Genomic DNA, 27,171 nt, shown 5'->3' with positions numbered 1-27,171 from the left:
TTGTCCCACTGCGAATTCTACATGAATTATGCCTTTAAATATGATAAAAAAAAGTATTATGCCTCGTACTACCCGTCGTCTAGCCGTCGTGTAGGTCGTTCAACTGCGTACAGCGTTCATATTTAGGTCAATCTACGAAGGATTGTGTGGCTTAACTCGTAAAGTCCAGTAAGCATAGTTGAGTGAAATAGTTTCAGTGCGCACTTGTCTTGGTCATTCATAAAATTGACAGTTTACATGTGCATAGGTTTCGGATACCGTTTACACGTACCTAATTTTACAATACATAAAGGTGCAATGTTTAAGTGTTGGAAGGAGTCCTGGGAAGAATTATTAACAAAAAGAGAAGGAAGTGAAGAAGCAATAGGAGGACGTGAACAAGAAGATGAGAAGACGAAGTTTGTTTCAAAATAAAACAAATGTGGTCCCGTCACAAAGTTCTTATATAAACAAAAGCGATCGCAGTCCAATACGAACAGCGAAGTACGTAACCTCTCAGGCCAAGTTATTTCCTATTCACCTACCAATACCATTAAACCGTGCATACTGCAGTTACTGTCCGTTTTCCTATACACAATACACAGTGCTCTTTCCCATTGACGCGTGACCTCTACAAATAGCCCTACGTTTAAAGTATGGGGATATGACTAGTTAACGTCGCTGTGTGAAAAATAACCGGCCAATATTAAAAGTACTCTTCTAAAGTTCTAGAAAATATAGTTTTTAACATGTCCTAAATTTTAGCTAATTTAGATGTTTGGAAATATTCGTACTTTGGTGTTTTAGTTAATGTTATAGGTAATAGTACATTGCCTAGTTAACGTCGCTGTGTGAAAAATAACCGGCCAATATTAAAAGTACTCTTCTAAAATTCTAGACAATATAGTTTTGTAACATGTCCTAAATTTTTAGCTAATTTAGGTGTTTGGAGAGGGTCGTACTTTTGTGTTTTAGGAAGGATATGTAAACGACAGATAACACCAAAAATATGAAGAAATTATTTCCAAACCGTGTTAAGTCAACAATCATTATGTTGCTCATTTTCAAGAATACTGGTTTACAAAAAGCACGCCATTGTCTCATTTCGTGAACAAAAGTACACATACCATTGTTTCCTTTCGTTTCCTTTATAATCGGTTACCCAACTGAAGCTATAATACGCAAACTTTATTGCGATATCGCACATGAAAACAGTCACATGTGCACAGCCAGAGAAGATCCGATTTAATCAGTTGAGCTGTTTCAATGAGTGCTATCTTGGTTTAATAGCTTTTAATGGGGTTAAGTCCTGCAAAGGTCGAGATGAATTCTACTGTAGACATGACTGCATCATGGTCCTCTGACCATAAACAATCACGATTCTTTTTTCTGATTTAAATTCTGGTGCCAACATGCATTGGGTTATTATTTGAGTTTAAAGTAGGCCATGACGAATAATTTTTAATACCGAATAGATGATCCATGTTATAACTTCATGAGAACTGTTTCCAAAACTACACACTTAATATTTGATCCCCGGGGGGGGGGGGCACTCAACTTTGGAAGCGACGGTATGTGCCTGTCAATAGGCCCCCTCTTTTGAAGTCGACTATACCCGATGACCCCCTTTTTTTAAAAGCCATACCCGATGACCCCCCTTTTTTTAGTTGCGGTTACCCAATGACCCCGTTTTTTTGGTTGCGGCTACCCAATGACCCCCTATTTTTCTAGATTTTCTAGAATAGCAACATCAAAATGCCGAAACTGTTAAATTTTGCTCCAGTTTTTCAAAATTATGCCGAAATTTTCAAAATTTTGCTTAATTTTTTCAAAATTTTCTTCCCGATGACCCTCTTTTTGAAATCTTATACTCAATGACCCCCTTTTTCAAAATATTATACCCAATGACCCCCTTTTTTATTTTGTTTGTACCCCTTTTTAAAAATAACGCTTTGTACCCGATAGGCCCCTACTTCGCGACTCCGTCACTTCTAAAGTTGAGTGCCCCCCGGGATTTGATCAACACTAAAGGAGTATGTTGTGATCCTAGCATACTCTTTTTATTAATTGTTCAGTAAATATCTACGAAAAAAGCTTCCCCAAATGTCAGTTGAATCCGATTTTGCGTTTGCGAGTTATACGTGATTATGTGTATTGCACTGCTCCATATACATAATCATGCATTATAGGCCACTGTGTTGTGACTTTAGTTCGCAATACAAATTCAACGATATTTTTGAAATTGTTTGTACATAAACATTATGTAGTCAGAGGTTTCCAATGTTATAAAAAGTTCAGTTCCAATGGTATAAAAATAATCACTTTGTTTAGACACGTGGGGGCGGGGGTTGAGGCTGTGGATCAAACTGTGATGCACGTACTTTTTCACACATATAAAATGTGTATCACACAGCCCCTAAATCATAAACATGGTCTCGAATTACTTGCTCATGACTGTAAATTCTCAAATTTATCAGAAGCATTCATTCTGAACAATGCTAAAATAATGACCTTCGACAATTTAATAGGTTATTTGTGCATTCTTGATTTCATTTGCAGGGAGACATAATATTTGTCTCGTATTAGTTCCAATATGGCAACGACTGAAAGTAAAACACAACTCCACATGGAGGAGGATACGGAAGTGACGAAACCTCTCGCTACAAAATTTTGGAAGGTGCTGAGCGCCGTGTTATTTTTGGCTGCAGTAGGAATGTTAGTCGGTATAAGTAAGTACTTCCGGGTTATATGGGGATAAATGTCAAAGGTTGCGTTACTCCGGGGAGTTACTTGAACGTGTAACTTAGTGATTAAATCAGACTCTATGTTAAGGCCTCCGGATTATTTAGGCCTATATATTTAAGGGGGGTTTGTGCCTGGGCTGGGGCCTATGATGTTGGCTTCAAGTTTTGATAAAACATACTACTCACAAGAATAACTCTTGATGTAAAATTGATTGAAAACTCCTGCAAATTATTGTAAAATTTATATCAAATCTCGGATAAGGCGTTTGCGATCCGACGCCAAAAATAGTTTATTTTTTCTGGATCAGGCTGATTTTGATTGACGAGATTTGGGGCTCAAGCCCTATTAAATACACTTTATTGGATAACAATTTGGCAATATCCGACACGTGCACGCGCATCTGGTATTTAAATACGTTGTTAAACAATGCTGTTAAACGTGTGTTTCGGGGTTTACGAGCCATTAAACCAAATTTGTCGGTTCACTGCAACAGGCCCAGATGTTTGAGAAGCCGATGTAATAGTCACCCCTCAGTGTCAATTGTATAATGTTTAATATGCCGTCTATATTGGCCTACCTTCTACAATCTACCTCAAAATTATGAATTAAAAATTATGTTGGCACACTTTGAACTCCTCGAAGTATAAGGAGCATGAATTGCCAGCAGAGGGCATGATGATGTCAAAACACGCACTAAGCAAAATCTAGAATTAGCTGCTCTATAAAAGAAGTGCCACCTGCAGACATTCGGTTGTAACAGTGGAGCCTTTGCTTAATTAGGGATATGAAGCTCTTGAATGTATAGGCCACTATATAGCAATGACGATGTTTTAATGGTGGTCTAATATTCCATGTCACCGATATTGACTTTATTCAGCAACGTTTACATTCGTGGCTTACTATCCCCGGCCGGTGGTTCAAATCTGTTTTCTCCTCATCTTCTTTCTTTCTTTCTTTCTTTCTTTCTTCCTTCCTTGTCAATTTTCCTTCAACAAAAAGAAAAAGAAGGGAATTTGAGTTAAAATGCAAGGCAAGCCGATAATAGGGCTGTGAAATGGTTTAGTTGAATCCACTTTTTTTAAGTTGCAAGATACCCAAAAATTGTGGCACCCCAGGATGAAAATACCCAAAATTAAACGTTTACCAGAGGCTTATGAGGAATAGCTCCTCAGGGTGGTGAGGGGCGTTTATTAGGTGGCACTAATTATGAATATAAAAAGTCTTTAAAGAAGCCATTCTACTTTTGATGCCAGTTGAAGGTTGAAATTTATCCATATAAATTCTGTTCTGTCTATCATATATATCACCAAAGTAACAGGTGTAAATCAGTCCGTCTCTGGGGAAATAGTCGAGTGGGAGGGCCCCTTTAAGACCAAAACGTTACGGAGTGTCGCTTTAAATCCAAAAGGTGAGTGAATAAGTAACCTATATAATAAGTAAGCGACTTGGTACAGCAAAATTGGAAAAAGAATAGAAATCAACTGAAATGCATAAAACATTAAAGGGCCTCTGTGAGATTTCATTAAATTTGCGCCCTCACTTTTGGTCACAGACGTGAACATTGTTTGTCCATTATACGAATCAGCATTTAATATAGTCATTGTGATTAAGTTCTGGATCCGGAACTTAATGTCGCTTGTCTCTTGTTTTCAATATTACAATTGTTTGTTTCAAATTATTTGTCGGTATGCTCCCTGGGTATTCTGATTGGTCAAAATAAGTAAAAAATGCTTTCTCATTCGATTTTTTTGGGAAATCTCTCAGAGCCGTTTCGTTGTAAACGGGTTCAACAAGTCATGTTTGTCCCCACTGACGAAATCCCGGTTCCAGCACTCCGTGTATCCGTGCTTAATCATGCTCGTCGACATTTATGCGAGAGTGGGGATACTTCCAGATAAAGAAACGCGATTCACAAAACACAAAATCGGGTATTTTTTTTACACCACTTGTTCGCGAAATTGAAAAAAAAGTGCTCTTCGTTTACAAATAACATTGTACAACTCATCGGTTTCATTGTTCTTCATGTGCATTACGTATTCTAGGCGTTTTCCGGCAGAAAATGTATATTAGAAATATCTCTCGCGTTTTAGAGAAAAACGGGGTATTGTTGAAAGGCGAAAAATTCATAAAATAGGTAAAAATTGGGGTATTTTTATCCTGAAAATTTCGCGAAATGAGATACAAAAGAGGGTGCTCTCAAAGTTCGCCGACGAGCATGAGTGCACGCAGATACACTGAGTGCCGGATCCGTGGACGAAACCCAGGTCAATATAAACCGCCCTTTGTAATATACTAACTGCATTTAGAGGGCGATGATGTCGATGGCAGTTTATAGTGCTGGTTTATAATGCTCTGATTTTCGTCAGTATGGGAGATATCCCAACGAATTCTGAAATACCACACTACCACGTATGTATCTCACATTAGGGACGCACGTTTTGACTTCCAGTGGGAGCAAAAAAGACAGGCAGTTTTGATTAGGGCAAGTATTTGTTTTTTTGCCGCCCTAAAGTGTTTTTAGACAATATATTTGGCAAGGGTTTGGGTGTTAGCGATAGTGTGATTTTGTTTGCTCGGTCATTTAGTGGGTCAGAATCTAATGGTTCATCCTTTATTATGTCTTTTTCCAGTTGTTCTAGCCGTACATGAAGAGGAGCCACCAACACCACTACCTAACAACCCAACAGAAGGACCTCGAACAACTGAGCCTGTTGTACCTGAGACATGTAGCACATCTCATTGTGTCGTAACAGGTAAGCCTCCTCTTCCTCATTCAGTAGTAATACAGCGCCTATCTTCCCTTTCCTTTTGTCTTCTAATACCTTTCCTCCTCCTTCCTCTGCAGTTTTCGTAAGTTTCCCTCTTTTCAACGCATTCATCTCCTCTTAGTTTCGTTTTCCTGCAATTAAGGGGGTAGACGCCAAAAGGTGGTACATGTACGACAGCGATGTACCATTAGGTTTCACTGCCTGAGCAGATTTGATCTTGTCTCACTTCCTTTTTCAACAAAATCGACGGTATAACTCTTACAGTGAGGGATCAACATTTAACCACAATGACATATTGAAAAGAAAACGAGCAAGGTACACCAACTTGATGTGGGGAAACATGTAAAATATAGACTAGACAAATGTAGGCATAGGAAGTAGGCAAAGTTCGATAGCCAAAAATTACCAGTTCCAAGGCTCACAAAAGTGCTAAACCTGCAAAAACAACAAGGATCAACTCGGTAAACCAAACAACCAATGTAGGTACCAAAACAGACAAAGTTCGATGGCCAAAAAATTGCCAATTTCAGAGCCCACAGAAGTGTCAGCAAAACAGTACAAAAGTAACCTGGAGCAGACAAACAAAACCAAACAGACAAAAAACAACCGACGTTTCGAGCAGATAAACTGCTCTTCTTCAACAAAATATAAAAGCAAACAACAAAAACTACATGCTTATATTCAGGTATATTTATTAAAACACTCAAATAGCAGCCAAAATGGCTGAATTGCATGGTGAATTACAATAATTACAATCAAATTTATATAAAGAAATGCAAATAATAATAAAATACATAAAAAAAACCTTGAATTATTGCACAATACATACTCAATGAAAATTTTAAAAGGTACAATCAAAGAATTAATAAATAGCTATAGCTCATACTCAACCGAACTCACACCAACACCATATCTCAAACACATCCCTGCACACACCCCCACACACCCACCAACATCCACTGATACACACCCACACTTACCATTGCACACAAACTCAACCAAATAGAATATCAATGTGACGGCATAATAAAAAGATATGATAATATGACAACATGACAGGAGAGGGAATTGCACTAAAAGGCTTGGACTACCAAATCACACCAGCCCTTCCCATCCATCCATTCCCACAAAAATGATTCAAACCAAATCACTAGATGGACAGGAGAACACTAAGCATGATTCAGCCATGTATGGAACTGGGCTTTCCTTGAATCTTTTGGTTTTCCACCTGTAACTCTTGACTTTAGGGGGCTTTCTTAGGGTCATTGAGGATGAATAGTCAGTGGCAGGGAACCATCTGGAGAATTTTTCAGATGCATGTGCTTTGGAGGCAAACTCCTTGCAAATCTGCAGTCTACGGGAGTGTAGAGGCTCAAGATCCAGAGTTGCAAGGGAGTCGGAGTAAGATTTATACTCCTTTCCAAGGAGCAGCTTACATACACGTTTCTGAATTCTCTCCAGACGGTCCTCCTGGCTCTGAGCGAGACCTGCATGCCATAAGGGGGCTGCATACTCTAACACTGGTCTCATATGCTGTAGTTTAAAAACAAATTCAAGTCAAAAACTGAAGGCAAGTTCAAATAGAACTCAGTAGCAAACAAGATAAGCTCAGAGCAAAATAAGCATGTCTTACTTCAATGAAGCACAGTTTACTACAGTGGGAAACTGGAAAGCATTGTGTAAATAAGCAAGACCACACGACAATAGGGTATTGTCCTAATTGACAGGAAGTAGATGTCATCAAGAGGGGTCGTAGTCAATAGAAGAGGAAGAGAATGAATAGAGGGAGATAAGTGGGCCAATGTCACTTAAATTTAAAAGAGAAGAGTCATGCATATTACAAAATAATTATTTTAAATACATAATGTTAAAAAAGAGAGAAAAATTAACTGCAGTGCATATGGATAGGCCTGCAGTCAAGTGGTAAAACTAAAAAATCACTAAAACCAAAGCACAGTAAAATACCGTTACAAATTAGCACGAAATATGCTAAAATAGATTGTGATACAAGGTCTACTAAAAGATGGAAAAACATAGGCAAGCAAGGAGGCCTACAATGAGAAAGCCAATGTGAATAAAATGGCAGTATGCATGCAGAAAGGGGGGCGGGGGGAGGTTTGGAAGTAGAAAAACAGATAAAGTACATGCATTATGAGCTCATATGGACCGTGCATGATAAAACTAACTCTCAGTGCATGTATAGACCTTTAGATGAAAGTGGAAAGCCAATGAATCACTAAAACCAAAGAACAGTGAAATACCGTAACAACTTGACATGAAATATGCTAAAATAGGTAGTGATAAAAGGTCTATACAAGTAAGCAAGGAGGCCTACAGTGGTGTGAAAGCCACATGTGAGTTGAACCATCAAACATGTACATGTATATATGTCAAGTACATGTAGTGAATGCAAGTAAGATCCATAGGTCTAATAAGGATACACTGGCACGTTAATCTTTAACATTTAAGCCAAGTGGTTGGGTTGTCTTAAGTTTAGAGATCCAGTCTTTCTCAAGTTTCTTACGCATGAACGTGTCAGTCTTTGGGGGTTTGTCTATACCCATGACAGATATGTGACAAGCAGAATGTCCTGGGAGGTTGAAATGTTTGGCTACTGGCGTATTTCTGTTAAGGCGAGCATGGGCACAATGCTCACCCAGTCTGGTTGACAGGCTGCGACCAGTCTCTCCCACATACTGTGACATATTGCCTAAGGCAAAACTCACTTCCTAGGAATAAATACCACACAAGGTAATTTTTTATGTAACTCAGTGACCCATGTTTGTCATATACTGCCTCTAGCTATAATGACAGCCTGGTGATCTGGTCAAAACCTAAGGATGGAATTCAATGTTTGATCAATTCTCTTCAGGTAGTGAAACGTAATGCCACTTTTTGGCTTCTACCTTTAAAAGCATGTAAGCTACATTGCCACCAATAGAACGAGAAGATTTGCCTGTTCATTTTGCATACCACTTTGCCCAATGTTTTTATCATTTCTTCACAAAATGAAACACACACACACACACACCCCCACCCCCCCCCCCCCCCCACACACACACACACAAATATGCACTGGCTTTAGTATCCCCTTAATCTTCTGAAAACAGACTTGCTTGATTGCACGATAGTTTGATGTGATTATTATAAATTTTCTAACAAAACATATAATGTTCAATTTTAGACCTGTACAATACCAACAGCTATCACACACATATATTGTAAGCTAGTTGTACTATAGATTTTCGTTTCTTTAGCAACCCTTTCATCCTTCTCTGCTTTTTGGATGTAATTTATTAGCAGGCATGAGAACATTCCATCTTTTTATCAGAATCAACATTCAGTTATTTTTAAAATTATAAATGTATTTTTAATTCGTTTTATAGCATTTTGTGTATTTAATATCTTTACATTCTAATTTGGCTATTTTTCATTTGTAAATATTTCATTACAATAGTTTTTTCAGGAAACCCTTGGAGATCAATACATATTGAATAAAATACATTAATCGATAATAAAATTATGTTTCTTACCTTTCCTTAGCTGGCAAAATGATTCAAAACATCGACTCTTCAATAGACCCGTGTGACAATTTCTTTGAGTTCGCTTGCGGTGGATGGCTGAAGAGAACAGTTATTCCAGAAGATCGTTCCAGCTATAGTGCTTTCACGGTTCTTAGAGAAGAGGTACAAGTCGTCTTAAAAGGTAAGAATGAAGTGGATATTATACATAATTCCTAATAATAAACCTGATTAACTTGTCCTTCTTGTCTCACAGATAATTCAGTAGTATACAATGTGTATCTAAAAACAATACTATAATCGAAGAAAACATTACAAGTATCAGAGTTGTTCTCTTTGTTTGACAGTAGAAAACCAAACCAGTCAGAAATGTTGATTTTCAGATATAAACAAATAAAGAAAATAATTTCTTTTTGTTGCCTATTGTTTTGGAAACACTTCAATTTAATGTTCAATTTCAAAATGTAGCTTAACTACCTTTTTGAAAATAATGGCCAATGAAAACTTAACGGCCACGTGCTTTACATACATACAAACATAGGAATTTAAGATGCGTTTTCACTTACAAATTATGAATGCCTTAAGGGATCTAGAATGAGCGTTTATGGCGTTTCGACAGTATTTTTTGTGGGACATGAAAGCACCTCAGACGTATCCAATTGCATTCTGAATACGAAGCATGTCTTTCTGATATCAAATAATTTTCATTTTTGAAATTCACGATATAATACACATTTTATGACAAATTATTAACATTTGATATTTGTCAAATTTGTGATATATAACAGTCTTCGAAATAAATTTTATAAATCTAATGATATATTCTTAAAGTGTATGTAGCTTGGAGGAAAAGCCGACGATCAATTGAAAATTTTGACCTTTTATATTAAAGATATGGATTTTTTCCCCAAAAGACCTATTTTTTTGGGTGTTTTGGGAAAAAAATCCATATCTTCAATACGAAAGGTCAAAATTTTCATTTGATCGTCGGCTTTTCATCCCACCTACATACACTTTAAGTATGAATGATCAGATTTATAAAGTTTACTTCAAGTACTGTTAAATATCAAAAATATCAATTTTAATGATTTGCCATAAAATGTGTATTACATTGCGAATTTCAAAAATCAAAATTATTTGATATCAGAAGGACATTCTTCGTATTCAGAATGCAATTCGATATGTCTGATGTGCACTAATGTCCCACAATAAATACTGTCCAAACGTTCATACCCTTTCCCTTAAGGTGTCATTTTAAAGCTTGCAAAATATTTTTAAAGCAGAAATACTGAACTTCACCTGCAAAGTCCCCGTTGTGATGTGCTGCATCACATTAATGAACATTCGATTTTGTACAGCATCTACATCCTTTACCGAATAGACAACATGTAAGTATGGGATGTTGTACACCAGAGAGCACAATAACCAACAAATATTGTATTATAATCATATGATATCACCAATGTGCATTGAATGTGTTGTCAGGATCATGAAAACCTGATAATACCTATCTCGTAAAATGTTTCAGCCAATCTAAATCTGTTTAGATTCTGATATTAAAGCCATATTATAACATTTTCATACAACATAGATTAGCATTTCCTTGCCATAAAATGTTAGCTTTATACTGTCAGATATATCCCCTTTTATTTTTGAGCCGAATAACTACGGCAAAGCAAAGAAAATTTGAATTTACTACCAGCGCATATGTCGCCAATACGTACTACTCCTTCGGTCATGTTATGGTACGACCCTTTGTTGTGTAGATCACCGTCCCGCACGCCGTGTACGTACTGTGTGTTATGAACATCGTGTATGCGTTCGACTAATAATTCCATCGTAATAATAAAACGACGGTTCCGTCGTTTTATTCAAAATCAAATTTTGCCAAAACTACAGCAGCTAGAGTCTTGATTTTTGCAGGGTATATTGGTTTAATAAAGTACAATATAATCGTGTAAAAAAGAATTTTAAAAATCAGTGAGGCGTCCTCCTCAGCAAATGTTATAATATGGCTTTAATAAAATGGACTCTTTCTTATTTTCCAGAACTTTTTGAGAGAGAAAAGTCTAATGATGATATAACCGCTATAACAAAAGTAAAGGACTTCTATGCGTCATGTGTCGACCTAGGTGAGACGATACTCATGTATTATGATAGTTAACGAGATTTTTAAACATATTCCATCAAACCAAACACCGAGCTACAATTAATTTGAACTCTCCTTGTCTCTCACTGCAACACTCTTTATATTTACTTTCCCTCAATCCTCAAGTTCTGGGGCAAATAGTTTAATCGTGCTGGCGGAGTTCAAATGCACAGTTTAAACGGACTAACTAACCCTGCGAGCAACATTAAACAATATTGTTTTTGAATGCTATTTCTTTTTTACGGCCGATACATTCGCAATCAATCCCCGTATATCATTGAGTTATATAACTAATCAAATTGGTCATTTATATATTTTATGATGCCATAAATAGTTTAATATACGTATTAAATACACTTGTAACTTTGGTGCGAATTTTCAATACAATACTGTAACAATTTCACTTCTTAAAACGTTGATTTTAAAACTTTACTAAGTTACATTCACGATGTTTAATGTTTGTTATGATGCCCTTTGGAATTTGGTGACCTTTACATTTTTCAGCAGCGTCCTCTATTTTCACCGAAAGTGAGATAGGATGTTTTTTATATTGAGCCCCTAAGTTTTATTTTTGTCAATGACACAGAGACTATTGATGAGCGTGACGATGAACCACTCCGTAATCTACTACACGATCTTGGAGGCTGGCCCGTTTTAGGGGATACTAAAGGTGGTTTTTGGAACGAGACTGATTATGATTTCGAAGCTTTAATGGGCCGTTTATCAGGAGAATACAGCAATGACGTCATCGTGGGATCGTTTGTTGGTGTAGATGATAAAGATTCAACACGATATGTATTATTCGTAAGATGATGTTTGATGTCTATCTTTCCATATTTAATTTTATTCGCTGTTTCAAGGAACAAAGGGTAAAGAAAGATTTTAGGAAAACCAAGCTATAGTTATATTACTAATACTAGGGAAATGATGGTATGAAAATCAGTTGCCAACGTTACTGGAAAAAGCTTTGAAATTCAATTTAAATGCATGAGAAATCACGGAAATGTCCAAAATGAGCTCTCAAATGGAAGATTTCCTATTTTCAACTATATTCTGCTGTTGTCTTGCCTTTGGACACTTTAAAAGTCTAGATTTCCAACGTTCACGACTGGACAAAAAGTCCGGATATCCAAACACACGGAGGACATCCGCTATTACAAAGACTGCAATAAGACCCGATTTCAGTGGTGTATTTCATTTCACAATTTCTAGTATGATTGATATGTCTTTTATTGTTAATATACCTCTTACACTAGATCGATCAGCCGTCTCTAGGAATGCCAAGCAGGGACTACTACCTCGAAGACCAATACGCACACGTAAGTCAGTTGCACACATTTTCTACTCTCCCAAGTATGAAAGCGGCAAGGTATGTAAATGAAAAAAAAAAACACACAAGGAACTTTACTTTAATCTGTTCGTAAAGTAAACGTAGTAAATACAGATAATGTAATCAAAATTATTATTACATAATGTTATTTTTTTCGGTGTTTCCGTAAATCCTGCGACGATCGCATTAGAGATGCAACATTATGTGAAATTCGCATTACAGAAACGTGGAATTCAGTTGCGTGTGAATTTGTCCCGGTTTACGTAAGAATGCAGCGATTGAACTAGACAATGTTGCAGATATAAAAGGATTAATTTAATATAATTTAAAATTCAACATAAAAATGGAGGAGTATCGACTCCGTTACATATCCTTGAAACATGCTTTTCTGTCATTTTGTGTCTCCACGTATACCACGGTGCCCATGTGTTGCGAAGACGATTTGTATAGTGTTAATTTTGTTTACAACTTATGATACTGAATATCAATGATTACAGCTGAGCATTGTAACATTTTTTTACATGCAGTACAAGAAGGCATATTTCGATTACATGGTTACTATAGCCACGATGCTTGGAGCAGATGAAGGCGCAGCCACTATTGATATGACCGCTGTGTTAGAATATGAGACCATACTAGCAAATGTAAGTCTTCTACTAACCATATGCATTGTCACATTATTATGCTTTTTTTTTTTGTTTTTTTCTTTTGTCATGAAAGTGTGGCCTGGAAGTTTTTGTTTCAAACAAGAAAAAAATTAAATGGTCAGAAAGTGACATGTTATGCTCTTAATAAGATTCAATAATACAGTTGTTGAAATTTGAAGTGTAAACCAAAGAGCCCGCTGAACACTTCAGGAGAATGTTAAATAATAGGCTTACGTATCAAAAGTAGAGGATAATAATAATAAAATTCCTTTAAAAGGAATGGGCGCCCTAATGGGAGCTTTGCATGGGATGCAAGAGAATTGGTTTCAAATAAAAGGAATAACGCTCAGATTACCATTTCGGTTAGTATTGTAAGGCAATCATAGTATATTATATTAAGGAGGGAGGGTGTTGGAGCATAAAATGTATTTATTCTATTTAGAATATTCTATTCTATTCTATTTAATTCTTATGGATTGTTTTCTAAACAGGAGTAGTTATTTCTTATAAGTGCCTGCCTTGGTAAAGACGACAAGAATAAAGAACTTGAACGAGTGTTATTTAGTGTGTTTTTTTTATCTAAGCAATACTAACTGAAAAAGATATGAATATAAACATTTAGATAACAATCTTTTTACTTCTCAACAGCAATGGAAATAAAGTTTAAGTTAACATCAACAATGGCCCGGGGCCGGAACGCGATGGAGAACAATTCAAAACCAACGCCGATCGATTAGAGGTCAATGGTCGTAATACTATCCCCGGGAATACTATCCAATAATCACAACGTGGGTGTATGAATTAGGAATTAACGTCAAAACAAAATTAATATATTTAATATTTAAACATATTTATTTTTCACCAGATTATTTTATGCGCTGACTATTCATGAATTGAACTGACAATTCAAGAACGTGAAACTCTAACATCATTGGTCAATTTAGATCCGCGAAGCGAAAAGTATGCTACACGTATCAGATCTACGTTATGATGGTTCCGGCCGACCATACATACACGTGTCAGCATGTACTGTAATACACGGCGCTCCTTTCTAGCATAATAAAAGACATTCATTAATTTCGAATTTCAAGCGTAAATTACAGTAATAAGATCAAAAGTATCTAAGCACATATTTTTAAACAAAACAAATGCAAAGTATATTTAGCAAAATCCAAAATTGAAGGAAAATGCAATTCTCGCTATTCGCAATAAGGGCGCCGCCAGCGGTTTGCGATAATCGTGATGTATCATGGGAAAAGGTCGACATCCAAGTCCGCGCAATGCGAATATTACCATGCTATTACATAGGAACACGTGACAATATTTTTTTAGTTTGTCAAAATAAAGGTGTTACATGCGAATCGATACTCAATAATACTTAATAATGTGTTATTGAAATGTGAAGAATTAATTTTTTCTCTATCGATTTGCGTGTAATACCGTTATATTGACAAACTAAAAATATTGTCACGTGTTCCTATGTAATAGCATGGTAATATTCGTATTGCGCGGACTTGATGTCGACCTTTTCCCATGATACATCACGATTTTCCCATGATACATCACGATTACATCGCAAACCGCTGGCGGCGCCCTTATTGCGAATAGCGAGAATTACAAGACAATATTTGGATCCGATCCGTAGAGGGCGCCCCAAACCATACAAAGACAAAGGCCGCACTGGTTTAATATCATTATCTTTCTTTGTGGTCAAGAAATCAGCCAAGATAATGTACATGTACTCAATAAATGCGCTCTACACACATCAAAAAAGTAAATTTCTCTTTACATTTGAAGATGAGTACATATAAGGTTGTGTTTTTCGTTTCGGAAAGTCACTATCTATGTTTATAACATATTTTCAGGTTTCACATTTATTTCAAATTCAAATTTTGAATAGATAACAATACCAGATGAAGAAAGACGTGACAATGAAGCCTTGTATAACCCAACTACTATTAGTGGTCTCGATAAAGCTATCCCTGAGGTGAGAAATTATATTATAAGGGTTTGTAGTGCATCACAGTAAACCAATTCATTTAGCGTAAATACATTTAAGTATTTAAAAATAAGTATTTGAGATCCTGTTATTTGAAGGTCAAATATAGTTTGTAATGTGAATGTACCGTTTTCAATTTGAGGCACTTGTTTTTGGTTGTGATGTGTTTAGATTCGTTATTACGAGTTAACCCTAAAGCTCCCGGACATTTGGGGGGGGGGGTATTTTACTGATTTTATACCTGCTGATTCCATTCATTTATTAGAGGATTATGTTTTTGTATAAGGATACCAAGTACTATATCAATGGAAACTATATAGAACATAAAGTAAAATAAAAAAAAGAAAATTGGTATTTTGTTCTTGATATGCAAATTAGGCTCATGAATATTTAATGAGTTAACATTAAAATATAAAAGAAAATAAGAATGTATAACAATTAAGGTATTAAAAAGCTAAATATAAGATATAATTTAGGTTATTTTATTAGAATTTATTATCCTAGATTACTTATTAGTAATTTGATGCCGTGAAAATAATTTCAAAACATTTCGTTAGGCAGAATTTAATTAATTTTCAAATTAAAAAAAAACAATTTTAGGGGGGTGCATATAAAAATCTCAAAATATGCCAAAACAATGCCAAAACTATCAAAGGTGGTGTTCCTTTTCACATATCTATGCTCTTTTGTTATGTACTGATTATATCATGCAAACAAATATAAGATTGTGACATTTAATTAGGTAAAATTAATTAATTAGTCCAATAATGAGCAAAAATAGGTACAAATATGCCAATTTTATTAGTTTTGGGCATTTATTGACCACAAATGACCTTATTTGTTTAAATAATGTAACACTCAATGTATTATGATGCATCAAACCCATATTTAGACCAATATTTAAAGAAATACAGCTATTTATGCACTAGAGAACCTCCTTTACCAACTACTTCCGGTCTGAGGTCAACCAAGGTCACGGCTGTTTACATTCAATAAATGCCCTTCTAGACCCAGAAAAAGTTGGTAAAAAAGGCATAATAGTGATTGTTATTGATAATTTAATTCTTATGAATGCTTACTATCACAAAAAAACATACATCTATACTGGAAAAGTTAAAAATAACACAATGTTGCCCATTTTGTATGAAAATCCAATATTTCTATCACAGGATATCAACTTCGACTCATCTCCCTGGCCCTACAGAGGCAAAGTCCTTCTGATGAATACTTATTTGTTGTCTAAAGAGTACACTGGTATTTATATTTTAATCTAAATTTCATTCTAAACCAATCTGATGACCTTAAAACCAGTAAAGTCAAGTCACTATGTCCCTGGCTATCCTATATAAAGATATGGAGTTTGTATTCCCCAGTGACCAGGTTAGTAGACCTCTCCATACACCCAAATTGACTCAGTTACATTTTATGGTTTATAGCAGACTTAGACTGCTAGCAGACTGAGTTTAAAACAGGGTCAGAAAGTCTCATAACTGCTCCATCGATCACGGGTGATCGATTTGAGCAATCCGGGAGCTTTAGGGTAACCTTCGCACTAGTGAAAATTTAAAATGAGAATTTTTTCAAAGCGATGAGAATTGGACAAAACTATAAGAATCGAATATTCTCATTGAATGAGAAATATAAATTAACGTGTCACCCACCTGTCACATGTCTTTACGATATGACATGTGTTGGACACATTAATCAGTATTTCTCATAACTTTCATATGAATTCACCTAGTTTTGTCCAATTCTCATTGATTTGAAAGAATTCTTATTATAAAAGCATAAGTTTATGAAATCATATTTCCCAATACATCTGAGAAAATAATATGATTATTGTTTTTATATAATCTAGATTAATTGGATGCAATATTTTAACACCATTATGCCAGATGAACTTACGCCATTACCTGACACAGAAGAAGTAATTAATCAATCTCCAGATTATATGAAGAATGCTTCAAGAATAACAAAAGATGAGACGCCTCAAAGGTAAATGCATTATACTGTACTGTCTGCATTTTCAATCATGTTACAAATGTTTCGCCACGGACGAATCATGATTAACTTTTTCGGTATTCTTATTGGTGTAAATTATAAATCTGACTGCATTTCGGACATTAAGTTCGTCAACGTACTTATTTTCCTTTTTTACAGACAGCACGTTTCTGAGCTTGAATAAAATGTGCACACTTGTGTCTGATTTTATCAGCATGTGTCATTTGTTGTCTTCGTTCCTAATACTTTTTACTTTTTTTTTTTAACTTCATCCTAACTATTGCCAGAGTTGTAGCAAACTATTTGATATGGCGAATCACCATGAACAGAATATCAAGTCTAAGCCAGAGGTATAGAGATGCTCAGCAGGTCTACTATAATGTACTGTACGGTACCAGCTCAGTGTCTGCAAGATGGCGTGATTGCGTCGACTATGTCAATGGTGCCTTGGAAATGGCATCTGGTCGTATGTATGTGGAGGAGAATTTTGCAGGAGACAGTAAAGAGAATGTAAGCATAAGTATTGACTTGTATATAACCATCAATGTACCTTACTAATGTTATAAAGTCGTCCTAGTTTCCTTGCATGACTCTTTATAGCAAGGTATCTGATTATCGATGAACTGAATTGATGTAGCAGTAAATTAATAAAATTGCTGAAAGTAATACTAATTGCTTCAACCGAAACTTGCTCCATCGTCACAGCAGCACATAAACTAAATAATACTATACCTCTATTCAAACTTTACCTTAAATTAATTGATCCAAATACGCACAGTTTGTTATGAGCTAAAATAAGTTGGTATTCATTTTACATATTTTTTTAGATGGCGATAATGATTGCAAACTTGAAGACTGCGTTCAAAGATATGCTTGAATACAATGAGTGGATGGACGAAGACACTAAGATCGTAGCCAGAGAAAAGGTATAGTATCTTTTAACGCGTTTTAAAATTCAACAAATTATGTGTCCTAAAAATGTTGAATACTTGAATCTTATAATTTAGTAAATACTCTTAAAAATATATTACTATAAGTATTGTTGAAGCAATTCTTTTTAGATGGAGAAGAAGCAAAATCCGTTTGATGTCATGACAGTATCGATCTGCAGCTGGATAGGGAGGGTTTCCGGGACCAAAGCATTTAATCCACCGCCACCCGTTCGAAGTCGGGGGCAGTTGCAGTATACTGAATGAACTGATGACAAGATGTAGTAAACCTGGGCTTCATAATACTAACACAATTATACAAAAGTGCACGTCCTTAAAAAACGTTGATGTACCGGCCATGGTTTTAATCTTCCCCACCCTTTACTACTTAACACAATTTCCATAACACACATTCATTGTAATTATATTGATATTATTATCATTACATTTTGCAGTGTGACGCTATTCGTGATCAAATAGGTTACCCAGACTGGATTATGGAAGACTCGACACTTAATGACTTTTATGTGAAGGTAATGTTATACATATTAAGTAGGCCACAGGTCTGCTTAAATTTTTCAGCAATTCTTCTTTATCTCCGCTCTTGGAATAAACAGTTTGCCTGTTTGCCATTGACCAGTTTGTTATAGAGCCAAGGGCTTTATGACCCGGATGGACTTCCTCAGATGACCTTGTCCAGTCCAATTTTTTAGAAAATTACATTTGCTTGGGGCAGTTAGTATGCTGTTAGGTAACAGGTAGCATTTTCAACTAAATCAAACGATGATAAACTGTGATCGATCTGATGCTTTTCTAGTGATGCTGGACTAGTGCTGTCGCATCTTTGTTTTGCGGGAGTGAAATTGTTTTGAAATTAAAACGCCAACCACAACAGGAATATGAATTAATTGATATATTTGGATCTTTTTAAATTATGGGCAAATGTAATACCCGAAGAATGCAATTTGGATTACCATGCAATGACATCTCAGTAAACTTTTTATAGGCTACTGAACAATTCCATTCCATATACCTTTCGCGAGTGCTGGTCGTAGTCCTTGGCACAAACACCGAAACACATAATATAGTTTTATCACATGGTATAAAGGTAGCATTTTTATCATGTTCTGTATTACTTTCAAACAGATGAATATAGCTGAAGACACGTATTTTGAAAACATATTGGATTACATTGGATGGGGTGCGAATGATAATTTGGCACGCCTGAGGAAAGACGTAGATAAAGACGAGTAAGTTATAACAATCAATGCCGGATAAGGAAACAATTCTCTTTGCATAATTTAAACAGTGTAAATATTTTAAACAGTGAAACAGTAATCTTCATTAATTATTGTTTTACACTTATGAACGCGTCGTATGCAAACCCAGCAAACACAAAACTTTTTTTTAACGTAACGTTTAAAACGGGTTATATTTTGGGTTTTAATTTCGGGACGGCTCCTATAAAAGATCATGTAAACATTTTAAGACGTTGTTGTAAAATCTTCTTGTATAAATGGTTTGCCAAATATTTACTCAATACTTAAATAAATTTATGTTAGAATATTTTGCAGTTTCTTTTTCAATGATATTAAAACATTTCATATCCTTTAGATAGCCCAATATTTAGGCTATGTCTTTATGTGTTATGTTTGCTGTGGAAGAACCTGAAAGCTTTTCTGATGCACACCTACAATTTTTCAATTTTCTTTGTAATTTTTGAAATATTTAGATGGTTTACAGGACCTGCAGTTGTGAACGCATATTACAGCTCTTCCAGTAATAAAATCGGTAAGATTCTTTCTCTTACCTACATAGGATGTAATGTGGAATATATAAATCGTTACATGGCTCATTTTAACTTTTAGTTTTAACACAACAAGAGCACAGCTAACAGCAATAACATCAATTGCGACTATCTTTTATAGAATACTGTAATTAGCTTAGCTATTACCATTCTGGTAAAACTGCATTTTCCGGTGGTTATTTTTTCCCTTCAGTGTTCCCAGCTGGAATTCTACAACCACCTTTCTACCACAAAGATTCTCCATGGTAAGTTGAAAACGTGAGAGATGTGATATTAACTCAAACACACATGTGACCTTAAATCAGAGAACAAATTGACAGAGTTCACTTGCGGTTATGTTATCTTTTTTGGTCCTACGGCGCTATCGGTCCCCCAAAGAGGTACCGATGACACTTTTTATCGTACCCTGAACATTTGTACAGTTCATTCGCTTTTTTATTTAAATGAAAAACAATAACACTGTCAATTATTATACTTGTTAGAATTTATTACATCTTCAGGGAGTGGGGAGTGATGTTAAGAGTCATCGGTACCTAACTTGGCACGGATACTTACATAGGACCAAATTCGATAAGGCGAGTCGACCAATCACTTCCTCAATGTGTTGAAGAAAAACACAATAGAAATCTGCAACGTGTTGGAGAAATGGGAGAGAAATAATTCAGAGCGTGCGAGTTCCAAACGTACTTACCATACGCCCGTGCATCTATTAAGAATCCCGTTACATGAGGGTGATTTTGAATAGATACACGGGCGTATGATATGTACGCTTGGAAATCGCAAACTCAATATTAAGAATTTAATGTTTGCAATCAATTTGAAATATTCGAACATTCGTGGATAATTTGACCATTAAATCAAGTCCGACTAGACTGAACTTGTAAAATATAATCGATTTTAATATTGTATTTGTAATGTTTTAAAATTTATTTCCCAATTTTGCTTTAGAATAACTCTCTTTGTCACCATTAAATTATAGTAATGAGTTATACTAAAGCCAGTGTTGTTTCTCCTTTTAAATTAGGTATCTGAATTACGGTGGTATCGGTATGGTCATTGGGCACGAGATAACACACGGTTTTGACGACCGAGGTAAAATTCATGATAACATATTCATTATGATAAATATATCTGGTGGTCAGTACAATATTCAAACTATTTTTACAAAGTACAGGAATGATTGACCACGTACGATATTACACAGTCACGGCCTTGATGCTAGATGTAGTCAAAATGTAAGACGTCTTCCCCGTACTGGTGGATGATGAGAGGCAATAGAGAGCTCGCGATTTCCAATCGTACGTATCGTACACCCGTGCATCTATTCAGAATCACTCTCATGTGACGGGCGTTTGATACATACGTTTGTAAATCGCAAGCTTGACCAGAAAAAAAATTGTTGTCTCAATTATCTTTTCCAACATTACACCATCGAGCTATTAATAGCTCGAGGATTAGAAAATTAGAACTCTTTAATCTTGGTGAGATTATCTCTTACAAAAATGTAAAAACGATATTTTACTATAGCACGTCATGAAGAGAAGTAGTCCACAGGCCGAAACGAACACAACATCCCAAATGACAATTTCGTTGTGTATCGACGGGCGCACTGTTAGTTCTTATCTACATGCTATTATTCTATTTCAACAGGTCGGCAGTACGATAAGGATGGTAATCTTAAACAATGGTGGAGCGATGAGTCAATTACGAACTTCAAGGAACGTGCACAGTGTGTCATAGACCAATACGGACAATATATAATGCCTGAAAATAATAAAACAGTAAGACGATCATATATTATTGTTATAGAGACTGTATGGTCGAAAATTAACAACAAATGTACCTTCAATATTGTCAGTAACTTAGCGACTTTCTTTTTCTATACATTAAACGTTATTAATTCGGTAGAGAAAATAATGAAAGTCTACTATAAACCTTTCCAATCTGACATGTGAAGTGCTTTAGGCGAATTTGTTTGTAAGCTTTTTTATTGTTTTATTCCATCAACAGAGGGCGACGTTAATAATTTTTTTACCAGTGAAAACCAATTTTACATTGTTACATTGGAGGTAGTTTATACTTTGATTCTATAGACAGATAGAGTTTTTTATATATAGCACATTCCAGCCTGTAATGGCGTTTCGGCTCGGCTAACTTCAATCGATTTCAGTTTTCCGTGTCGCTTATTACGGCCTGATTCAGGCGGCGAGTGGCATGATACAGCCTGTAGGCACATTCTCCGATAAAGCGTCCAAAAAGCCAAATTTGTGTCGCCCATAGTTTCAAGTCGTATTCAGACTTGTTTCGTCTGAAAGAAATGACTTTTTTTAATATAACTAATACTTAGGAGTTGCTTTCTAAAATGTGTGAGGCTAGAGGTTCTAACATGCCTAGCAAGTATAAAACAATAAAGCTGATTATGCATATCCATTGTTTTCCTCCATGTCGCCAGCCAAGGTGCGTTCCGTATAATGTGTCCCTGTTCGCTATACATGCGCGCATTATAATGGATTATAGGTACTTTTCATTAGCTGGTATCGTGCCCTAATTATAAAGTATAAAACATCACAACGCAGGTTATTAAATTTTTCCAACAGGTCTTTGAGACTATGTCGCCAATATTGTTCACAGATACGTTACCATATTTCTAATGGATAGCAATCTGTCAAAATAACTAGCTATAAATGTTCTCATATGTGATGGATCAAGCAGGCTCCATAGTTATATTATATATGTGGTACATAACACAATGGTTTCAAAGTAAAAAAAAATCAGGTCTATTAACGGCAAAAAATCCTGACGTTACGTTCATGTCGTCACAGATACGTTACCTAAATTCTACTCCCTCGGAAAAACGCTGTGATAAATGAAACCAAATACCATACCAGACTTTAGTACTTTGGGTGATGACTGATCAAGTATGAGTATTAAGTCGGTAAGTTTTTACACTTGCACGATTAAGACAAAAGTGTGAAAAGGCTTCACAGATACGTTACCACTGATACGTTACCACCAATGCGTACAAGTAATATTGCTCAAAAATTAAGTATTGTTGAAAAATCACCCATGCATTGTTTTGTACTCTGAAACTATTAAAGTTTACGATTCTGAATGATTTTCATGAATTCTTCGTGGTTGGAATTTTGCCATTTGTGAGACCAAACTTGGACGCTTTATCGGAGAATGGGCCTGTAACTTGTGAAACCGCCCGGCCGTATGACATTTTCCATATACTCGGTTAGTTTTGTGGGGTTCATTATCGGACCCCAACGGTTTTAGCTTGTATTTATATTATTTATTAACATAGGCCTATATTTGTTTGTGATATTTCAAGCGTTTTAAAATTTCAAAATAATCCCATTCAATTACACGGTTGACGATGGAAATTTACTGAATTTAGAGAATGTGCGGCGCATACCACCTGGGCCTTATTGGCGTTAGCCGAATTGAAACGACATCAGCGGCTGAAATGGGCCAATTACAACTACTCGCATATTATATAATCAAAGACAGAGACCATTGAAATCCAGTATTAGCGTGAAGTTGCGTGCTAATGCGTATTTTTCCTATTAAGTTACAACCAGGGGTGTGTAGATTCAGAATCAGCCGAGAGCCAAAATGACACCCTTATTTATTTTAGGTCAAAGAAGATAAGAGGAAGTTCTAATCAAAGTATACAATATCAGATATTTTCCCACCACCTAAAGAGTAAAAAAGTAAATGGTCATATATCTCTAGAAGACCTAATTAATTAAATAGATAAAAGTTGAGAGTTCTTTGCAGTGTTTTATTTTGTCAAGACGGATAATTTGGAACCATTTGAGATCATTTGTTTCTCCCAGCTGAATCTACACATCCCTGGTTGTTACTTAGTACGCAACTTCACACTTATACGGCAGTTTTCCTCGACTAATGGCTTGATTACCGTAGTTATGCATGGTCTCTCAATTTGAATTGGATGCTGATTCATAATACACGATGTGCTTATACCACATAATATTTTTATGAGATGATTATTGACACATTTTTATTCTTTTTTAGCTTAATGGAATTCAGACACAAGGCGAAAATATCGCAGACAACGGAGGGCTGAAGGAATCATTCAAGGTTCGAATCTTTAATAATCATTCATGTGTCCATCATGGCACCTTTTGTCAGATACTGGTGCCCTTAAATGGTTCCTAGTGAGGTATACGATTATTCACGGGTGAATGACTATACAAACTGCAGTGATTTCGAATGATACCCTCCAGTAATCACTATTTATTTTACAAAAGTTAAAACTCACTATCAGCGTAACAAATAAACTAATCATGCTAACCTAGCATTTTCAATGTGACATACCGGCGCATCTGAAGTAGTCTTGTGATTTTGTTGACCATTGTCGACTATTTTTTATCGTCGGAATTTTGTAGTTTATACCTTCGAGGATTTGTATTAATTGTGATCTTGCGTCAGTAGCAAGAATATCCAATCCACATTCCAAATGACACTTAATGCGGTGCTGAGATTTGTAAATGTATTTTAATATATATTTTCAGCATAATCTGCTACAACATTTAGAGTTCACACTGATGCATATGTATTCTTTTATACGACAGAGATAGTGTTGATGTACCTGTTGTTTAATGAGCAGCTAGTAATTGTAATTTGTCCCTCCCCTCACTCTTCTCTATTGCAGGCATACATGGAAAACGAATACGCCAATATAATGCTACCTGGATTTGATGAATACACTCCTGAACAACTTTTTTATCTTAATTTTGCACAGGTAATTTAATTTTCAATTTCAAAACATGTCTCAAGGAAGGGTTGGGATGTGGAGGTGGAGTGGTTGGGAGTATATGAGTATATATAGTAGGCAGAGGAATCAGTGGCCATTAAATTGTCAATCGCATCGCCCCCCTAGTGACCAGATCAGATGTTAGTCTTTGTTCCAGCCGCCTTCGTGACGAATGAGCACAATCAAGCTTGGAACCGAGACTAGCAAAATTAAACGCCATTTTGAACGTCGTATAAACGTAAGGTCCACGCACCACGTGTGTAACATCGCAATCTCTGAACTATTTTCAAGGTTTCATAGCAATCTACAAGAGCGTAGAGCAATGTGTAGATAGTCAAATAACTTAACAGCATTATTAAATAGCCCTAAAGCACGTGTTCTCACAATCTCTAATTCTTATGTTTATCGTGCTTTTATTTAAAAATGGTAAAATCTGTGACTCAAAAAAATTCAACTAAACATTCAGAATAACGAGTAAAACATTTGACTAACACATCTCTCACTTTGAAATACTTGTTTTAAGGTATGGTGCAGTGCCTACAGGCCGGAGGGTGTAGATTCGGCCATCCTTACTGGTGTACATAGTCCTGGGAGATATAGGTAAGATTTACACTATTATATGATGTTCAAACATGGGTGGTGGTCTTAAGGGGAATATGAAATTGCTATTTTTTACGTGGTTTTAAAGAAGATTTCTACGGACAAATTTTGAAAATCAATAATTCTTCATAATTTCAATATATTTATACAAAAATCATTAAAATGGCCCAGGCAAGTTATAACAGTAGTCCTAGTTATCACATAACAAATAGTTTAAATATACCGTAAAAGTTGCCAGAATTATCTGAGTTCCTCAAAACTCTTTAAAACCAATGACTCGAACAATTCGTTATATTGGCTTCTACATACAAAGACACCCTTAGCGAGGACTTGATTTCACATCGTTTCCCCGCGAGCCATGTTTCCGATTTAGCGAGGATATGGACTTGAAAACACATTTTCTCCCTTTTCTCCACCCAGGATTCGCGTTTTTGTTCACGCGCATGCTTACCACTTTTATACGTGACTGGTTCCCGGTATAATTTAATTTGTTTTGTACTATTTCTCCAATATATTATGATCAAAATGATCAACAAACTATTACTTTTTACAGCTGATTTTCCTGGAATATTTTCACGAATATAAGTTATTTCATGTTCCGTTTCTAGTTAAGTCCTTAAAAGCTCTCCAGGGAAGTTAATAATATAGAAGCGAGATAGACGAAGATGGAACTGTTAACTACTAACATTCTAGCTGAAACAAAATAAAAACTAACTACTTGGTTTGTTTTAAACATCTAGAAATTTAACATACTCGTACTTTTCTCCCCATTCTTCGCAGAGTAATTGGGCCTTCTCACAACTCATTTGATTGGCCAAAAGCTTACAACTGCCCAGATGACACCTACATGAACCCACCTGCCGAAGACAAATGTGTGATATGGTAGAACCAAGTTGTCAACATGGATGTCTTGAAATCTTACCTCATATAATAGTACTTGTGGTCTCAATCACAGATCAGGGCCATCAATTCTCAAGAACCATGAGAACTGAAATGAAAACGTAAAAAAGAAACTTTTCACTACTTAGAGTGAGAGTGGCCATCTTTGGGCACAATTAACTTAATGCTCTGCGTGCTAGGCATAGGCTTCAACATTAAAAAGTTCTAGTTTTGAGATATTTTTTTTTAAATATCACCACCTATCTTAAGAACCACTGAACCAATACTAGACTTGTTTGTACTCATTTTAATGCATTTTTCATGCTGCTTTCAAATATGGTCATGAAAATAAACAATTATGAAATTTTTGAATTTTTTGAAAAAAAAAATTGAAACTTGTCGTCTGCAGTCGACACCCGCGTGAAGAGAGTTAAAGCAATAAACTGATATAAGTGATTGGAGAATTTTGAAAGCTGCGTTATGATAGGAAACGTGTGTAAGAATTAATAATCGAATATGGCGTGATTTGAAAAGTTGTGGCGTAATTTGCTGTGCAAAAAGGACACGCTAGCCACCGCTCACATATTGGCGAGCGGAACCTGTAATATGAAATTTCATACCACGCATTCTGTTTGGATTTGTAATTTTTCATATTGCCTGATATTCCATTCAATCGCGATCATTTTAATATCGTTTTACAAAATTGTACTAACACAATTCTCCAAATGGTTATACTAATTGCTTTGCTTAATATTATTTGTTCCCAATGTAATGGCCACAAAAGGTATTGGGAAATTTCTTTTTTCAATGTGTTATAAACATGAATTAATGTTACTCAGATGTTGCATTACGTTACAAAACCCTTGAACAATATATGATATTTTACACAAATGGCAGCTCGCTCTTATTAACTGTCAACATTCGACAAAATGGTCACTTCCTGGAAAGCTAGACTGAACAGAGGGAATTGGTGTAACTGGGTTAAGATCTGGGTGTATGACAAAGTGGTTTTCTCACAGACCCATTAAGAATTA

General features: G+C 35.7%; 1 protein-coding gene across 1 annotated transcript in view; it reads left to right on the top strand.

Annotated features, from left to right (window-relative positions):
- The window catches only part of LOC140168289 (neprilysin-like), a 43,695-nt gene extending 17,366 nt beyond the window's left edge, over positions 1-26,329 (top strand). Inside the window, exons 2-22 of the mRNA XM_072191643.1 lie at positions 2,539-2,708; positions 5,355-5,477; positions 9,036-9,197; positions 11,062-11,145; positions 11,749-11,966; positions 12,419-12,481; positions 13,020-13,136; positions 15,040-15,126; positions 16,997-17,133; positions 17,427-17,649; positions 17,967-18,065; positions 18,524-18,601; positions 19,215-19,318; positions 19,801-19,859; positions 20,069-20,120; positions 20,900-20,967; positions 21,526-21,656; positions 23,917-23,982; positions 24,557-24,646; positions 25,182-25,258; positions 26,039-26,329. Of these exons, the coding sequence (XP_072047744.1) occupies positions 2,573-2,708; positions 5,355-5,477; positions 9,036-9,197; positions 11,062-11,145; positions 11,749-11,966; positions 12,419-12,481; positions 13,020-13,136; positions 15,040-15,126; positions 16,997-17,133; positions 17,427-17,649; positions 17,967-18,065; positions 18,524-18,601; positions 19,215-19,318; positions 19,801-19,859; positions 20,069-20,120; positions 20,900-20,967; positions 21,526-21,656; positions 23,917-23,982; positions 24,557-24,646; positions 25,182-25,258; positions 26,039-26,144 (2,280 nt within the window). The 5' untranslated portion in view covers positions 2,539-2,572 and the 3' untranslated portion in view covers positions 26,145-26,329. The remainder of the gene's footprint in view (positions 1-2,538; positions 2,709-5,354; positions 5,478-9,035; positions 9,198-11,061; positions 11,146-11,748; positions 11,967-12,418; positions 12,482-13,019; positions 13,137-15,039; positions 15,127-16,996; positions 17,134-17,426; positions 17,650-17,966; positions 18,066-18,523; positions 18,602-19,214; positions 19,319-19,800; positions 19,860-20,068; positions 20,121-20,899; positions 20,968-21,525; positions 21,657-23,916; positions 23,983-24,556; positions 24,647-25,181; positions 25,259-26,038) is intronic.
- The last annotated feature ends 842 nt before the right edge of the window (positions 26,330-27,171 follow it).

The sequence above is a fragment of the Amphiura filiformis genome, chromosome 13 (genome assembly GCF_039555335.1).
Source record: "Amphiura filiformis chromosome 13, Afil_fr2py, whole genome shotgun sequence".
In the NCBI taxonomy this organism is placed as follows: domain Eukaryota; kingdom Metazoa; phylum Echinodermata; class Ophiuroidea; order Amphilepidida; family Amphiuridae; genus Amphiura; species Amphiura filiformis.
The sequence above is the reverse complement of the archived record's forward strand: the minus strand, read 5'-3'. Positions and strand labels throughout refer to the sequence as shown.